This window comes from Apis florea, unplaced genomic scaffold (assembly GCF_048593485.1).
Source record: "Apis florea isolate Af1SG1 unplaced genomic scaffold, ASM4859348v1 contig_3696_pilon, whole genome shotgun sequence".
NCBI classification, from domain to species: domain Eukaryota; kingdom Metazoa; phylum Arthropoda; class Insecta; order Hymenoptera; family Apidae; genus Apis; species Apis florea.
Genome location: NW_028256809.1, coordinates 1398270 through 1418760, shown reverse-complemented (window position 1 = coordinate 1418760; position 20491 = coordinate 1398270). Strand labels below are relative to the sequence as shown.

Below are 20491 nucleotides of genomic sequence, written 5' to 3'. Positions count from 1 at the left end.
CAACTAAACTAAATCATCCTCAATTTCTCAAAATTTCATTAATTTCAAATTCCTCAAATGATAAGCAAATCTTTCATCTAAATGATAAGATTACTTTAAGAAATAAAAATACGATCAATTTTTCGTTGTATTCTTATTAAAATTTTAGATTTTTTTCTTAAAACTTTAAAATTTATATGAAATTAAGATAGTTTTTTATTAAATTCGTTAGATTACAATGTCTTTTCAATAACTTTAGCAGATGATTATTTCACGGTATGCAAAATCATAGAATTGTTGGTATTTATGGTAAACGAAGTTAAATTTTATCTGTGGTCTGCGGCTACGAGAACGATGATCTAAATGCGAGTATAAAAATTTATATTTTACCTATTTCACCAAGTTTCTCTGTTTCAGACGCGTGGAAAGCAAATAACCTTGTATAAAATTGACGAGGAACGAGACGACCCATTTCCTTTCCACGCTAAAAATTTCAACGCACTCATGAACACAGAATTCACGGTAGAATAAAATTTCACTCTTGAAAAAAAGAATACAATGCAATCGCAATTCGAATAAAAAAAGCAAAAAAAAAAAAAAAAAAAAAAACAGAATATTCCTCGATCGATCTCTAACATCTATCATATAAATGGTACCACTGTCATATTCTATAGTTTTTCTCAAAAGCAAATAAAGTAAAATTTAAAGAAGTCTTATACGCTATATATTTCAATATTTTCTTCAATTCTATTTTTAATAAAAATTGAAAAAATTAATAATGTATTGTAATTTAGGTTATGAACTTTTTGTTCATAAACAATTTACAATTTATATTTTAGGATATCTATGTTCTAATGAATATGTTGTTTATAAATTTTATATTATAATATAGTATATAATTAATTCTATAATACAGTTTATATAGTTATAATAATAATAAATATTAAATAATATTATTTTATTTTTTATTCTTATTCTATAATGAAATTATATGTTTATATTTAAATTCATAAAAGCATGGACTATATCTTTTCAATACTGTATTGTCCAATAAACTTTCGTAATAAATATTCTTAATAATGATATTTTATCAGTTTGACTAAAATTTTATAAAAATTTAAAATATAATTTATTTTTAAAAAATTTTTCAAAAATAATATATAAAATTATTTAGTTATTTTAATTAATCAGATTTATTATATTTTAGATCCTCTATATTAATAATTCTATATTACTATTTTACAATTTAAAATATTAGTTATTAGATTATAATTTCAAATTTTTTTATAATTTTTAAAAATTACATTAAAAAGACCTACTATTTCATTTTCAAACCTATAATTGAAAAGATTTCTTTTTAATCAATTTAAAAAGAATCACATGTCAATTTAATTCATTACAAATATAATCGAACATCGCGAGCATAATTTTATATAAAATTTTTTCTTGTTTAAAAATTCTTTTCAAATCTTTCCTTTATTAAATTCTTCATTATACTATTACAACTTCTTGCATTTTTCGACTTCTAAAAATATGCTTCTAAAAGTAAAACCTGGTAAGTTATTCTTCTCCGTTGAAGTTCCCCATTTTTGTTTAATAGACGTGAATATATCAAATTGTTCGAGTATAAAATTGATCATAAGTACCATTCCCTGTGACTTTCGCGTCACAAATGACTTCCCGTATATCACGTTCCTTTCGTACATTTCAATCGTACCAGATCCAGAGAAAAATTCTACGTTCCCCGATAGGTGCGAGAAGGAAGGGAAGTAAGGGTGCTTAACGAGCTATTTTCTCTAAAGCACAAATGTCACTTTTCATTCCTTCGACTTCCAACCAACCAACCAACCTTCTCATCCTAGTAGCATCGAGCACGGTTGCGCCATACGTACACACCACTCGGCAAAGTATATGACCCTCTTCCACCCCATCCTTTTACCTTCGCCTCGCTTCGGCAAAGTGTGATACGGTGCGAGATAGACTCGAGTTTCTCTTTGAGATCTAATTTTCCGACGTTTCAGATTGAATCCAACCTTCCCCCACACACCTGTCTAGGAATCTCTCCTCTATCTCTCTTTCTCTCTCGATGAAGAAACAATGCAATCTTGAATAGTGCAAGAAAAATTACGCGGGTCGCCAACTTAAATGTCCATCCTAACTCTCGCTTGTTACAAGAGCAAGTCTAAGTAATGAACGTGAGAAACATTAGTAAAAATGTCTCAGTCAATCGAGTATAAAATCTTTTCAGCTTTTCTTTTGTTCCTTCATCGTCTCTTTCTCTTTCTCTCCCAGTCAATCGGTAGGAAATCTTTCCAGGTTGAATATATACGTCTCTCCCTGTCCCCTTCGCTTCCACCGACGTTAGGCCATCTCGAAATTCGTTTCTCTCTCTCTCTCTCTATATATATATATATATATCCCCCTTTCTCGAGTGGTAAAACTCGACGTCGCTCTTCCGCAGGGGGGAGTTCTGAATGAGCAGTTTCGTTTCGGGTAACCGTATTTCCCTGCTCGTTTCCGTGCGACTTCAACGCGCCGGCTTCTTTCGAGCGTGTTCTCGTCGTGCGCGGCTACAACAAAATGTGCCACGGTATGAAATATGTTTACAGTGAAGACGGGTGAAATCTCATCCGGTTGCTTTGCGTAATACGTTTAATAGGGAGGACAGTCTCTTTGACTATTAATATTCAACGTGGTGTTGAGCCAGCGATAAATTGTTGTCCGAGATCAGCTGAAAATCTCGGAAACGGTATTATTTTTCGAACAATCGTCGCCGTTGCAACAGAAGGAAATTTTAGGGCATTCCACCATGGAATAAGAATGGATCCGTGAGGATAACGCGAAGCTTTCACTCGGATTTATCGTGATATTAATACTGTGACAGCGAGATGGTAGATCTTCGAGGATTTTATAAAGATTATGTAGATCTGGATTGGGGCAGATAGATGACGTCAATTTGTATGTTTCTTCCTTTATTGATCTGTTCTTTCGTTTCTTGGGGAGTGTCGGGATTGGAGAAATGAATTTTTATACATTATTTCAATACGTTTCGATATATTAATATTTATGATATGGAATTTGTTTTAGAAATTTTTGAAATATGATATCGTTCGAAATTTTGTTAAGGATATAACATGAAATTTTAAAATTTCGAGAAAATGATAATTTAAAATTTTATTTGAATTTATTTGAATGATAATTTTATTTTTAGATCTGATTCTTATTATTTCAAATTTCGGAAAAACTTGGAGAAATTTTTATCAAAAATATATATAAACATTGTAGTCCATATTTCTTAAAGTCCATAATTTAGCAAATGATCGTTAAATGAAATGTTTAAAATTTTTTTCAATAAAAATAAAAGCTCGTTCCAAAGAAATGAAAGAATAAAACTTCCTTTTATCCCTCAAAATAACTCAGGTTGCTAATGGTAGAAAGAAAACATTTCAAAAGGTATTGATAAATAATGATTACATTGATTGTCTATTCTTGTCTCGTTTCTTCGATTCTTTTTATATTTCATATTTTTTTCTACCTTTCAAAGAAACTTCAAACGCCCTTTATTATATAAAAATTTCTTTTTATTTAAACTTCTGTATAACACGTCATTTATAAAAAAAAATTTGTTATAGGAAATAAACTAGAATTTCTTTTATATAAAGAAATATTACTAGTAGAAAAATTGAAATTTTTAAGAAAAAATATTTCTTGATAAATCATTTTTAATTTATCATTATATACAATGAGTATGATCAAGTTGTTATAAGCATTTCGAAATTATCATTTATTTTATTTAAATTTTTTCAATAGGATTAATGGGATGTATCCTAAATAATATCTTTTTAGTTATAAAATATATTTTTATACTTTTAACGGTATAGTACAAGGATTTTAAAGTTTTTAAAATTTAAAGAAAAATATATATCAATTTAGTCATAGAATTTCAAATCTAAAATTTTTTCAAATCTGTGGAAATAAATAACAATAATATAAACATAAAAGATAATAATATAATTTTTTAATATTAAATATTAAGTTCTAATTGTTACATGTATAGATATATATTCTATTTTATATTTACCTAACAATTTCTTTACTATACATTATTATCATAAATAATAATTTGTATAATAAATAAATATTATTATGCTAGATATTAAGCATTATTAATAATTAATTATTTTTAATCAAACATGAAATAAGAGTAAAACGTTGAAATGTTCACAATATAATAACACGTAATATTTATTTACAAATTTTATTCGTAATTGATAAATAAGATTTTTAAAAATTTTTAAATATTCCAAGAAAAACTTTTGTTTAATTAGGAAATGCAAACGCAAGAATATACAAATGACAAAATAACAGGGAATTTCCGAATAAGTCTGATTCCCACTAATTGTATTTTCTCTTCGTTTCCGTACTGTCTCGACGAAATGTCGCGCTCTTTCCCTTCTAGTTTTTACAATTGTCTCTCTATGCGAAATATATTCAGTTCGTGTAATTAGTATAAATTATTACGCAATATTTTTTAAATATGACTCGTTTAAACATCTGGAGCATTTTGCTCTCGGGACGAAAAAAGGGATAATTAAAACTTGAGAATATTCAACCAAAGATACAACTTGAATTCTGTCGAAACATGCTAAAAAGCATTTCATAATATTATTTCTTTTTATACTTGTTAATATTTATTTTGTGTATATTTTAACGATAAGCCTGCTTATTAATGAACTGGCTCGGTTAAAATACCTACAATTGCATTTACAAATGCGACGTTTCGTTTCAATTAAATATTTGCAGAAATATTATTCTTCAGAAAATAATTTTTCAACCAAATATAAAAATTTTTCTCGAAGATATTTAAAAATTTTTTATTATATTCAGATTAAAATATTTCCTGATATGTCAATCAAAGTTATCCCTTCAATTATCACGACACTGTCATCTAGTTTTTCGTTAAAGTTTTTGAAATAACTAAAGTCTTCAGAATTAGATGGATATTGACATAAGCATTGTTAACAAGATATTTATTATACTTTTACTTCATAAATAAGAAAATACAAAAAATAAGAAACAACACATATAAAAAGTTTATAAATAAGAGGTCTTAAGATATTATAATTTTAATTTATTTTTAATTTACTATAGAAATATAATTAAATGTAAAAATTTATTATATAATTAAATATAATTAAATATTTGTAGAAAATCAATTATCAGAAAATAAATAATATTTCTCAATATTTTATTTATGCTAATAATTAGCTTAATATTATATTCTTCTTACACAGAGGAATCAATGTGTTATTTAGTATCAACGAAAGATTAATTTATATAATTAATAATATTAAATTACGTAAATTACGTAATATTATAATATTCGAAAATGAATTACGAATTATCGTACTATATAAAAGAAAAATTTTAAAATATCTGTAGAAAATAAGCAGAATTGAATGCAATATTAAATGAATTGAAATTACAAGGAAGATATAAAATTATTATCAATTTGTTTGAAAGAAATTAATATATGAAATTGATTTTAAATTATCCATTTATACACATTGAAATATAGAAAATATCAAATTGAACAATCCTATTGTGAGGATGATTTTTTTCAGAAATTATAACAGAATATTAATTATATTTGTAAAGGGATCAATTCTAGAAATTTTAGAAAACGAACACAAAAGTTGACATACAAAAATATCGATCGAATATTTATTTATTAAGTTATAAGCAATTTGCATTAGATTAAACAAGATAAAGATAGTACAGCTTTGTCTTTGTTACATTATTGCACTCTGTTATTGCATTATTTCATCTGACGTAAACAAATTGCTTATAAATTAAATAAAACTCAAGCAACATTTTTGCATATCAATTTTTCTATTTGTTTTATTCTCTAAAATCGATTTTCTAAACATGTTCCATGCATTAATAATTTGTACATGAGAGAAATAAAAATAGTAAAAATATGTTTTATTTAAAGAAAAATAAGATAATGATATTTTCGATATTTTTTTCATTTGAAGAAATATTTTTATAAAGACTTTGAATCAATGTTTCTTTTTATAGAATCTAATTGTAAGAATTTAAATATTTCATATTTTCTTGGTTTTTTTATCAAAATTCTTTTTATTATAAATAGCTTAATATTTTTTAATAGAAAATAACGCAATCTGCATTAGCATATTAACTATATGATTATTTTGAAAAAACAATCTAATGGCATTGAAATATCCTTCGAAGCCATTCAATTTTTATTTTAAACATTTTTCAATATTATTAAACGGGATTATCCTTATAGATAAAAATTATTTTCATTTTCTATGTAAATATAAAATTTTAATTATCACAACATAATCACACCAAATGAATTTTCAAATTCTTCAAATGAATAATTCTGAAATGAATAATCAAATTTCTCAATCAACTAATATATTTACATCCAATCGGTCCATGTTCATATACGCATATTTAAAATACCGCTAACGAGGCACTTTCCAAGATAACCAGTAATTCTTGCCACGAATTAAGCTAGCTTCGTACAGCTTCCGGCTATCATCAAGATGAACGATCCTTTAAAAGCTGATTACAGGCCAGCTGGCCTTACAGTCATTAAACAAATTGATCGATCATACAGTATTTCGATTAACGTGTATATTTATCAACATCCTCATAGACTCATATCCTATTAGACGATAATTAATTTATGGAATAATGCGAAGTTTCATAATTCACTCGTGACACCGGCAAGTTTATGCGCTCAGGCACGTGTCTACCTGTCACTGAACTGTCACGTGGCAAGGTAACAGATAAGAGAGACGTATAGAGACACACGCGTGTAGAGAGAGAGAAAGATAGAATGTGAAGGCCACCAGAGGGAGGCACTGTTCTCCTGTGTTCCCCAAGTATCTCCCTGGCGACGTATTCGTTGAGACTGTTTTAAGCAGTTCGGTGACTTGCGAGACAACTCGGTTATAACGATTGAAGTTTCGTCGTAGCGTAGATTACATCCTCGTAATTACGTGCACACCTCGCGGTTGAGACGTAAGAACAGGTGTCTTCTCCACGTTCTGCCGACTGTTGGCTGGCTTCCTTAAACCTTAAGTGGAGTGTAAAGACATTAAAGGCCAAGTTCCTTCGACTGTACAAACGTTTCGCGTCTCGACTCACGGCCATTTTGGAAAAGTCGTGGATTGAGGTGGATTGAGGTTTCGTGGTTATACTGTCTCGTTTATATCCACTTGTCTGCGGATCCCGGAAGGAATCGTGATGGATTCGCTAAATAATGTGGAAGCTCGTTTGCTGTTGAGAGATACTCGTAACGTCTTGTAATGATTTTGGTTGCTGAGTGATTGAAGTGGAACACGATTAATGAGGATAGTTCTAGACCTTTGTTGGTATTTGAGAGATCAAGTTTTTGGAGGATTGTTGAACTTGGTTGATTATTTGGTATATATAGTTTTTGTAAAAAGAGAAGGAGAGAAGAACAAAAGAATTTTTGTATGATATACAATGTATAAGATTGTAAATATTTTTACAAACTTAGAATGATATTGATTTGAATGATATTGATAAATTTTTAAATATAATGTATAAAATGCTTCGATATTAAAATTAATAAAGAAAAGCAAATGGATAAGATACATTGAATTTTGTTGTATTTATAGCAACAAAAAGAAATATTTGTGAAAAATTTTGTTTACAAAAACTTTTTTGAAAAATTGCAAACTTTGAATTTAATTTGAATAATAATGCGATTTTTAAAAATTAATAAAGAAAGAAAAGCAATTGAAGGAAGAATTTTTTGTATGGAAGAGTAACAATTTGACTTTTTAGACTTGATTTGATTATGTGATTAATCTTAAATTTATTCTTTATTCTCTTCTGAAGACTATTTAACTAGAAGCCAATCTTAGTCAATCTTAGTCTTAGTCAAGATTATGATATCACATTGATAAAATAATATTTTGATAATTCTAAGCTAGTTTTAAACTAATTTTAAATATTTCAGTTCAAATTAAAATTAATTAAGTTAAAACTAATCTAATTTAAATTAAAATTATTACATTTCTTTTCAGTTCAGCACTATTATGAGAGTGAGTTATACAAATTGATTCTTTGAAATTTTAATTCTCGTAAATTCCTATAATTTAATATTAAATATTAAATTATTTATAAATTATTTATAATCATATAAATCATTTATCAACGAGATATTTGAATATTTTATATTAATATTATATATAACCTTAATCAATATTATATGTAATCATAAACAGTCATTATTATTTTACATGTTCAAATGTTCTTCAATTTGAATAGTTTAATAAATTATCTATTAATTTTTTCTAACATATCTAAATAAATAATAAATATATCTTAAATACGCGTTCCTTTATAAAAAAATTTATTATTCCTTTAATCGTTCTTCGAAATCAAATAATAGTATTCATTTATTGAAATATTCTTCGATAAATAGTTTAGTAGAAAAAAATTTAAAGGAATCGTTTTAAGTGACTTCCCATATAATATATTTAATAACAAGATATTTCATTGTTCGTGTGAAAATACATTTTATTTTTCAACATTTTCTTCGCCAACAATTCTACGCAAAATGATTCCCGCACAAAATTCGTTTCAATAACAGCCATCTTTTTACGAAACTTTCTCGACCATCGTTCAGGAACCATTCGCAAAAAGAACTACCATCTATATACTGAACCATTCCCGAACGAATCTTTCCGCGATCAATCAGCGCGCACCAGGTGTAACAAATCTTCTAACGCAAGAAAACGACGAATGCATCCAGAGAAGAAACTAAGAAAAGATGTTCTCTCATCCCTGGGAATGCACCGATTTTTGAAAAGAGAGAACGACGGGTAAAAGTCGATCGCTTGCACCTCGCATAGCTAGAAGCGAAATCAGCCAGTAAATGAGTAATGAACGAGCAAATGTAATTTCACAGTGGAAACGGCGAAAAAGAGAGAAAAAGAGGGGGAAAAAAGAGAAAATAAAAATTCCTCCAAACGTTTCTATTTTTTCTTCATCGTCACTCACTTGTTCATACGCCTCCTACGTGTGGTAGCCGTTTAAAGTGATCAATTTTTTCGGCCATGAATTTAAGTGAAATTTAATTAATGAATTTTGTATATTTTTAGAAACGTGATATTCATTCTAAAATGAATAATGTTAAATAAAACAATACACAGGTTATTAATGTATTCGTGGAATATCTTTGGAGAGTCTATCTTATTAAAAAGGAAAATAAATAGAAAAATTGGTATTGATTCAGACTTACTTATTGAGTTATAAACAATTTAAATTTGCAAGTGAGATAGAGAACGGCTATGTGATTATAACTATATTTGTATACCAATTTTTTCGTTTTGCTCTTTATAATCGTAATTATAAAAGATATTTCGTAAATATTATCTAAAATTAGAAATGATAAAATAAATAATATTTTATTTTGATACATGAAAAAGTATAAAGTTATAAGTTACAAAATAAATTTATATTTTTTAAAAAATGAAACTTGATAATTATATTTTTTTTCTTCATATAAAATCGTCTATTGTTATTAATATATTAATACGGAAGACGAAATTAAAAAATTTTAATTTTAGGATTCTCGAGAAACAGTAAAGTTTGTTGTTTTATACAAAATGTTAATATATTCGTAGGAAATTTTTTAATTCTAAAGATCAACAAAACAAAAGTTGGTATAAAAAATCAATTTCAATTAAAATTTATTTATGAGTTATAAACAATTAAATTAGTATTAAATAAAACGGAACGGAAATGAGTGATGCAGTTTTATTACTGTCATACACTTTCTCATTCAGTTTCTGTCTCGTTTTAGCTAATACAAACTTAAATTGCTTATAACTCAATAAATAAGCCTGAATTAACAATTTCATATACTAACTTTTATGTTTGTTTTCACTTCTAGAATCGAATCTCTAAAAGTGTCTCGCAAAAATAATTTATAATATTTAATTCTATATATATTTATTCATAATTGCGAAACTTTGTTATAATGACTGAAATGCTATTGGTATTAAAATTCCAAGTTTAAAAGAAAATCAATAATAGAGAATGGTACGAAAAATAATTTTCCACGTTCCACTTAATTATAATTTACTTTATACAATTTATAAAAAATAAACAAAAATGCATACATTATTTTTATATATTATTATAACATCTCTTTGCCACCTTGAATATCTCACTTGTCTTTGAAAATATTAAAAAAATGTAATTATATAAAAATTGAATGGTTTGAATTGAAGCGTAATTTAATTTCTTTTAGATAAAATTATCCGCTTTTTAACGCACGAATAGGTGTATCTTGTTATTTCAAAAAAAAAAAAAATAATAAACATATAAAAATTATTAATTTTATCATGCAAAAACAAAATATAGCAATTGATCAAAAAATTACTATCTCTACTCGTGAAATTATTATTTCCAAAATTCAATAAATAAATCGACTGAAAAATTTAATTTAATAAAATTTAATAAACGACAATATTCAATCACATCGAATCGGTTATTATTCACCGCATGTCGTTAATTAAAAAGCTGCGGTACGCTCATTTAGTAGTTTTCTTGGCGAGTGAAGGGGTACACGTGCACCCCTGAGTCGCTTTACAACCCCGTGATATGTTACTTCAGTGCAAGGGAGGCGAAATACAAGCAGGATTTAGGGGCTCTTATGTTATTCAGAGTCCCACTCGCGAATAGAGTAATGCGCACGGATATAATTTAGAGATTGGGTAAGAAAGGAAATTTACTTGATGCATTGTGCAGCCGTTAAGCGTATCATTAACATTAAATTCTGGCTGGTTCCGGTGCGTGTCGGAAAATATATTTGGCGGGGGACGAGTTTTGGCATGCCCTGTGAAATATACCGCTCTTGGAGGTAAGGTGCGGCCCCCCGGTGCAATTGCACGCTCGGCTTCCACCCTCTGAATACCGGCCGACTTATATAATTTTATGCAACCATATTTTTGGAGAGCATAACGGATTATATTGGAGTCTATTTAAGTTCATTCATTTTAAAGTGCTGTAATTTAGTCGAGATGTAAGGGAGACTGGGGCCCCCGAGTGAATACGTTTTTCATTTTTCAAATTTTTATATTTGAATTTTAATTATATACTTAATAAAAAATAGACAAGAGACAAATTAAGTCGAAGTAATCAATTTATGTTTCAATCAATCAATTGGGCTAATCTTTTAAATTTTTGTATTAAATTATATGAATTTTTTTTTTATTTTTTCACATCTTAAGATATGCAGGTTTTATTATTTTTTCGATTAATAAAAATTCTTTCTATATAAAATGATTAAAAAATTTTAAATATTTTTGAATAATAGAATAGTTATAAACTAATTATTGTGTGCTTAAAGAGTGAAGAATAAGTTACGATAAACTATTTATTGTTCTCATGATGTACCAGATATTGTATTATCGATATTAGAATTATAAAGAATACTATGCTTTAATTTATCGTAATTTTATTTATTTATTATTATAAATAAATTATATACATATGTATTTTACTTAATATCAAGAAAAAAATGAAAATTTCATTTATATATATTTATTTATCCTTGATTATTTATGTTGGCAAAACCACTAAGAGCTATATTAAATCTGATATGACATCTTTGAAAATACACAAAAAATTGTTTAAATATTAGATAGAATAATAGAAAGAAGTTCAAAAAGGACTCGTAAATGATTAAAAGCATGATAAATAATATTACTGATTGCATCTCGAAAAGATTGAAACAGAAAATATCATAATAAAACTGGGTCAAAAAAAACTATATTTGTTTGTTTTTATATTTTTAGCAATATTAAATTAAATTATTAGATACTTAAACACGTTTCAGAATATAAAAAATGTAATATGATAATGTAATATCATATAATAATTATAATATAATATTATACTAATTATCTATTTATGCTATAAAGAAATTTTGTTTTAATAATCCTAATATAAATTTACTTTACATTACACTACATTAAAGAATAATAATAATAATAACATGTAACATTATTGAAAAGTATACATATATTTAATAATTATTATATTGCTATGTTAATGTAAAAAATGTAATGAAATGTAATAAAAATATATTATATAAATTTATTAATAAAAATTTTTAATTTAAATAAAAATATAATTTATTTACATATATAGATATATAACTATATAACTATAAATATTTTTATTTTATCAAATTACGACTTTTATAATCTTCAAACTTTTATTAAAATTTTTAAAATTCAAATTTTACGATTTAGATAAAGTTTCTATGAAAAGATATAAATTATTCAAAAATTTATAATTACGAAATTAAAAATACAAATTTACAAATTAATATTAATTATTAATAATTTAATTTATGTTTAAAATCAAAAATTATCTCATGATTTATGAAAATATACCATATTAAATGTATTAAATGTATCATATTTCATGTATCAAATAGATATAATTTAAAATTAAAATTATTGATATCAATCCAAACTATAAATTATTATTTATCATTTTAGTGCATTTTAATTTGTTTATATATAAATTTGATTGTGAAAACAATCTTATTGAGATTAAGAAATTTTTGACTTGTGAAACAAATTCTCAAATTATTCAAAATTACAGATGAAAAATTTTAATCAGGTTAAATAATGATTTGAAGAATTTGAAATTATCTAATACAAATTTTATTAATAATTAAAAGACAATAAAAGTCTTATTATTTAAATAGTTTTAAAAGAATATAGTGTTAAATTATTATATAATGATAATTATTTATAAATTGTTAAAAAAATAAAATAAACAAAAAAAACATGAAACGAAAATAGATATTTTAAAATTAATCGATATTCAAATATTATTTTGAAGAGTTATATAAATTTTTTGAAAGAAATTGTTTAAGTTTCCTTTTTATAGTCATTCTCAATAATATAATTTAAATAAGAATATTGATTTTAGTAATTGTTTAAATCAGATTGTTATATGAGTTATCCAGAAATATATTTCTTATATTAAAACTAAATTTTGAAAAATTAATCATTCATTCTATTGTTAAAATTAAACATTTCTTTTGAAAACAAAATACTTCTGTGTATTTGTATTCAATAATTATTTTATGAAAATCGAGTCCTTCTTGAACTTTATAATTTTTGATTATTATAATTTTATTATTCAAATCTATAACATTGGATATATGTAATTGTTTATGTAAATGAAATAATCTTTTGACAAATTTATCAAAACTAAATAGATAAGTATTTTTCAATTATATTTATTTAAAATATATAAAATATAAAATAATACAAGAATATTTTAAATTTTCTAAAAAAGTATTTACATTTAAAATGAGTAAATGTTTTCTAACAAAAAATAAAAATCTTTCGAAACATTTTGTAAAATTTCATTATATAAATAATATATAAAGAAAAAAAAATATATAAAAAAAAACTCAGTTGTATTTTTGAAACAAAAACACAATTATCAAACTTATTAATTCTAAAAATTGAATCGTATATACATTATATTACATTATAAATTTTATTATATGTATATTAATGTAAATATATTAATATTAATTAATCAATATAAATAATTAATATATTTATATTAGTATATACTTTAACATATATATACTATATACATTATGTTACACATTATATTACACAATATTATATAATATAAATAATTAAATGCATATAATACATTATTATAATAATTTCAATACTAGTAAATTCTTATTTTTTACTTATTTCCATTTATGCTATGAAATTTGTTATTTATACTATATTATAAATATTTGTTCATTTTTTAGAACGTTACATTTTTCTAATATAATTATCTCTTAATTATAGCTTATGGTCACGTTCCATAATCATAACTTTCTTTTTTACAATTTTTAATCAATACGTAACATTTCAATTATTTCTATCGCAATTTTATTTTTAAAAATTTGTGTAGTTTTCATTATATACACAGAGATATTAGAGAATTCTGCTATGAGTAAACTAATTTAATAAATGAAAACTAAAATGGTCAGATAGAAAAATATTTATAAATGTACGAGTTAATATAGTCCAAAGAAATTTTCGTTTAAGATCTTTCATTAAAGTGTGCATAAAAACTGTAAAAACCCTCGGGGTTTAATTAATCGACGAATACGAAATTCGAAATAATTGTATTGATTTAACACCATCTATAACGAAAATCCATCATAATGTTTTCGGTTACGAGGATTTTATCCCAAAACAACGTCGTGTTGTTATCATTACAACGTATTTTCATTAGCTATAATACGAAATTTGTTCATGTAATATTAATATTAATGCATTCGTTATTGAATGAAATTCAATGTTTTCATTAAAATTTTCATAATATGTTAAAATGTTTGTAAAGATATTAAAAATCTTGCTTCGGGCTTTTAATATATTATATTTCAACATATACAAAGTGTTAGTATATACATGAGATATCTTTGGAAAATTAATTCTAAAGGTTATATTAAATAACATAAAAATGTTGCTCGAAGCTTATTTATTAAATTATAAACACTTTAAATTTACATTGAATGAAGCGAGACAGAGCGATCTCTTGTATTCGCTTCATCTAACTTCAATTACAAATATAATTTAATAAATAAATTGATATTTTTGTACATTAGTTTTTGTTTTTGTTTTGGTCTCTAAAATTAATTTTCTAAGATTCTTATAAATATATTAGCATTCTGTATAATATAATGATAGCATAATAACCATAATGCCAGTAATTGATAAACAATTTTTTTTTCAGACAGGTATGTTGTCAATCGTCGTGCCACCAGATTTTATTTCTGAGGATACTTCGAGTGATGTCATGGTTCGAGAAGGAGGACAGGTAAATTAATAATAAATCTTTAATTAAATTTATTGTAAGACTTCGTCCTTGAAAAATTTAATTAATTTTTGTACGAGGATAGAATCGATAAATGATATATAAACTTTCATAAAACTTTCCATAATTGAAACGAACATTTTTAATTTCTGAATGAATGAAATCACGAAAAATTTTTAGTTCTTATTATTTTCTTTTTGCAAGAAAGAAATCGCATTTTTTATTTAAGTTGCTGCTTTTATTTAAAATGTTGATGATTCTTAAATGAAAGAGATATAATTATAAAAAAAATTTTATGGTATCAGATAAAAAATAATTTATTAATTTTTTAAAAATTTATGGCTCTCTTTGGAAATAATTGTTATTTTTTTTCTGGTGTATTTGTTGTTATTCATAATTTATAATTAAATATACAAAAGAAGTGACTTAGATTTAAAAAATAACATAAATTAAATAAGAAAAAATTGCTAGATTAAATCAGTTAATAATTGCTCAATGTTTTATAACATTAATATATATTATGTCTTTCCTCATAAATGATGGGATTAAGTTTAAATATATTTAAATTCAAATCAAATTCAATACAAAAGATTCATTTCAAAAACATAAACATAAACAAAAAAATAAATAAATATATATATATATATATATATATCAAATATCTTAGATTATTAGAATATTAGAATCAATTAAACTTTTTATATAATATAAATTATATAATCAAATTAATAATACAGAATTATAATAAATAGAATTTCTATAATTTTATTTTAATTTTTTTATTTATAATTGCTTAAAAATAATTTAATTTATAATATTATAGATTCATTAAAAATAGTACAAAGAAAAATAATGTTATTTTATAAGCATTTGTCAATAATGAGAATTACATTATGGAAAAATTTAAAAAAAAATTAATTGAATTGATAATTTTTAACAAAATCTAATGTTTAGAATCTATTCAACTAATTCTTGATTATATTTAGAAGATTATCTTTTTACTTCTAGATTCATAGAGAAAATTAAATACTAATATCTTTTTTAATTTTATTTAAATACTACTCTTTTTCAATTTTTCAAAATAATTCAAAATAATTTCAATCTGGCTTATTTCCAATCCATGTTTGAATTTCTTTGTTCTTATTATTATAATCATAATTCATAAACTGTTATTTTAGTCTCTTTATAATCAAATTTAATCATCCTAAGTATTTTTACTTGACATATTTTTCCAAATCAATATCCACACTGTCCGTATTACGAAAGAAAAAAAATCCTACGAATATTGCTCAAGAAAAAACAACCTGTTGCTTGTATATATACATCAAAACAGAACATTTCCTAAAAACATGCGTTTAACACAATATGAAAATATTTCCCTTTTCCCGAATTTCCTTATCAAACCTGATGCAAGAAATATTACTTTCCACGAAAATTCATCGACGAAGTGCCTTTAAAAAGCTCGTTATCGCGGAAATCACGCGATAAAATTCTATACCTAGTCATAGCGCTGAATTAATTGTGCCTGTATATCGCGTTAGCATTCAATCTCAGTGAAATTCGGTAATTAAAACTATAGATCGCTCACTAAATTTCGCTTGAGCGCGATTAAAAAGCCGCGATGAAATGACGACGTAACTCACGGTAATATCCTTTAGGAACGAAAATTCATGTAACGAGGGCGAAGGAGGATTTGTATTAACCCTTGCTTGTAATATGATAAAATCACTCGCCTAATTAGAGGGGAGAACAGATCGACAAGATTTACGAACTTTACGCATATTGTAATTTGTTAGGGCTGAGAACTATAATAACTTAAGAATCTCGTATTTATATGGGGTGTCAATTTTATTTATAAGTTATATCTTTTAAGGGAAGAATGTCATGAAAAAAATATTTGTAACAAAAGTTATCGGAAACACGAATCAGAAAGATCATATGAAGATGACATTTTTTTCTTTATAATGATGTTATGAAAAATATCAAAAATATTCGTGTCGAAAAATCATAAAATTTACTGTATGAAAGCTAAGAAACGCGCAAAATGATATTCTACTTTTCATGCTCTTTTTGTCTTTTATATAGTAAGTTTTACAAACTGTAGGTTAGAATATTTATTAAATTAAAGATTTTTCATATGAATAATTTAATAACACTTTTTAAAATTATATGATTTTATTTAAAAATTTTAAATTGACTTTATGTGACATACGGTCTTTATGTATCAACCTATTAAAAAACTATCAATACTAAATGAAAATTTGCTAAGCATCTTTTGCTTGAAAAGATATTTCACTATATTTAATTAAAACAGACACCGTTTGTTATTGAATAATACTATTTTATAAAACTTTTTTATTTTAATATTTTTTTTTTCAATATTGGTAAAATTAAAACATAATAAAGATTGTATTTTTAATATTAAAAGAAAATACATAAGATATTTTTTCCAGTTTTTAATCTATTATTTTCACAAATTTTCAAGAAAAACAATTTTTGAATAAATTTAATTGAACATCATTATTTATAAGACAAATTATATTTCCAAATTTAAATAAATATGTTAATGTGAAATTAGAATTTCAAAAAATAATTTCATCGATAAAATTGCTAAGAGAAATAGTAAGATATATCACAATTGCCAATCTAGTACCTATTTCGTTGCCATAGCATCCTGAAACGTGAGGTTTATCAAAAATGAAAATTTCAATTCCGTCGTTTCTAGCTAACTCGACTATTGAAATGAATAGAAGATACACATCCGGTTGATAAATTGCTATTAATTCATATCACTAGCTTCAGCACTAGAGTTAAGTCCTTAATGAACTATATTTTGATTTTTAATTGATTATTTAAAAATAATCAATATCATGGTAATCATTACAATTATTATTTGAATAATCATTACAAGAGATAATTTAATTATCTTGCACAATAAATTACAATTTGTAATTTATAATCATTAATCATTATAATTAATATATCATTTATAATTATATAATGAATTAATGATTTGCATATACTCATTTATTTAATATATTTTGTGAATTTTTATGTAGATATTTTATTAATATATATAAAATGTATCAATTATAAATGTAATTCAAAATATATATCAAATAATATAAGACTGAATAATTTTATTATTTAGATTCATCTGGATAAAATTATAATAATATTATTAAAAGTTTTTTCATAATTTTTTTATTAATTAATTAAGTTGTTATTGTTTAAAAGAATTGAAAAATAATTGTTCTATAAAAAGCATATAACATATTATTTCAATATCATATTGAATATTCTTTTATTGTTTTTACAGATAAACTATTCAAAATTTTTTAATACTTTCATTATCATATTGTAATCAAAAGTTTTACTTAGTATATAATTAAAAATTTATTTATTATAATATTCAATTATCAAATAAAATTAATATCAGAAGCAAAATATATAATTAATTTATGATATTTACGAAAAATATGCCAAACATATATAAAAAATATATATTTGTATAAAAATTCTTATTTATTCATTATTATATAATTATATAATTATATAAATTGAAATGTAAAAAGAAAGAAAATTTGATACATTTGATTGAACTTAATCAAGAAATAATAATAATTAAAATAGTTTCAATTTTGCATAAGAATTTCTCAAATCGTTTTTTCTTAAATTTTAACTTAACAATTAAAATTTAAAAATTAATTTCAATAAAACTTTTCGATTATTATATGATCTGGCCATTGTGAAATACGCAAGAAACATATATAATATGCAAAAAATATGCATTATACAAAATAAAAAATATATTTCTAAAATCATTTTATGATAAAATGTATTTTTATTCAAGTTTCATTTTTTTTTATCTGTTTCATATAAAAATATTACGTATGTATAAACATCCACAATCTGATCACAATCTTCAATCATTAATCAGATTATGTTTTTTCCTAATCTTACCTAACTTTATATAATATTCATTTTAAGAAAATGATGTTGCGTGTTTGCGTCACGATACATTTCTACTTTATCTGAATTTCAATGGGCAATTCCGGCTAGAAACTTTGAAACTCGTTTCCTATATCATCCCACACATTTAAGATATCGGTCGATGGCCTATCTGTGTCCTTAATTTAAAATTGATAAATACATTTTCCAAGAAACGATCCTGCAAAATCTGGAGCACGATTTGCATTCTTTTCTCACGAATTCGTATTACTTTTTAAATTCGTAGAGCCGTGATTTGTATCTTATCGATACAAACTTGGTTTAAAAAGAAACGAATATTTTATTATTTTTGACTTAATTAATATCAATTTCAAATTAACTATTCGTATGAATTTAGATGAGTTTGCTGTTGACTTTCGTGTCTAAAAAATTACTAATACTAAATATAAATGTCAGTGCACAATATATACTATATTTAATAAAAAGTTTTTGAAACATGAGAATATCTAAAATAATTTAAAATAATAAAATTAATTAAACAATTATTAATTAATTAAAAATAAATGATTCTGATATATATATTTATAGTATAAATATCAAATGTATAAGGATGATAAATTAGTCTAATAATAAATACAAAAAAAAACTAATTTCTTTCTTTTGTCAAAGAAAAAAAATAAATAATGAAAAATTTAAATTTTAATTAGCTATTATATAATATACAATTAATAATTTCAATTATTGCATATAAAATTGCATATAAAAATAATTATATATGGATATGCAAATAGTTCAAAAATAAGAAATATTATAAATATTATAAATTAAATAAAAAATACTATAAAAAATAATAATAAAGGAAGAAAGATTTTAGGATATTTTGGATAGCAATCACTTTATTCAAAAAATATTTTCTGTGGAAAATATAATGCTATAGATATAAAACGACACAAATACAATAATATGCTTTTAAATAATTAGCTTTCATTGCTATGTTTATAATAATTTCAGGAATTATTATAAACCTCGAAATGAGATAAATACCTACTAAAACGAAATTTTACATCTTTATTTAACTCATCTTCTCTCTTCTAAATTCTCTAGAAATTATTTGCCTAAATAATCGTCCATGTTTAATTTCAGATTACAAATGCTAAAGATAGATAATATTGAACAGATATGCCATGAAAAGTCGAACTATTGGTAAAAAAAAAAATTTTCTTCATATCTTTCATCATATATTTCATTCATCATGTCTTAGTTATATACAAAAATTTTAAAATAAAAAACAACATTATAATAGTATTCCAAAAATGAACAATCATATTGAGTTTGTTAAATTTTTAATTTTAATTATCTAATACACACATCGTATGATTTTTTATCATACGATCATTCTTTTTTGAATTGAAATCAACAACAATTGAAGACAGATGTTTAATTGCACGACTCTTTAATGAAAGTAAAAAAACAATAACTTTGAGATAGAAAGATCATCAATTTTTTTATATTTCACTGGTATTAATGATGTTATTGTTCATGATAATAAAAATGTGTTTATCTAGAAATTAATGTAATTCCTTTCATTGTAATTACTAATTAATGCGAAATTAAATTTACATTTATGAAT

General features: G+C 23.8%; 1 protein-coding gene across 2 annotated transcripts in view; it reads left to right on the top strand.

Moving 5' to 3' along the window:
• Positions 1-20491, top strand: part of LOC100871590 (lachesin) — a 94659-nt gene that overhangs the window by 48687 nt on the left and 25481 nt on the right. For both annotated transcript variants that reach the window (XM_031919098.2, XM_031919097.2), the window contains one exon: positions 14830-14913. In XM_031919098.2, the coding sequence (XP_031774958.1) occupies positions 14830-14913 (84 nt within the window). The remainder of the gene's footprint in view (positions 1-14829; positions 14914-20491) is intronic.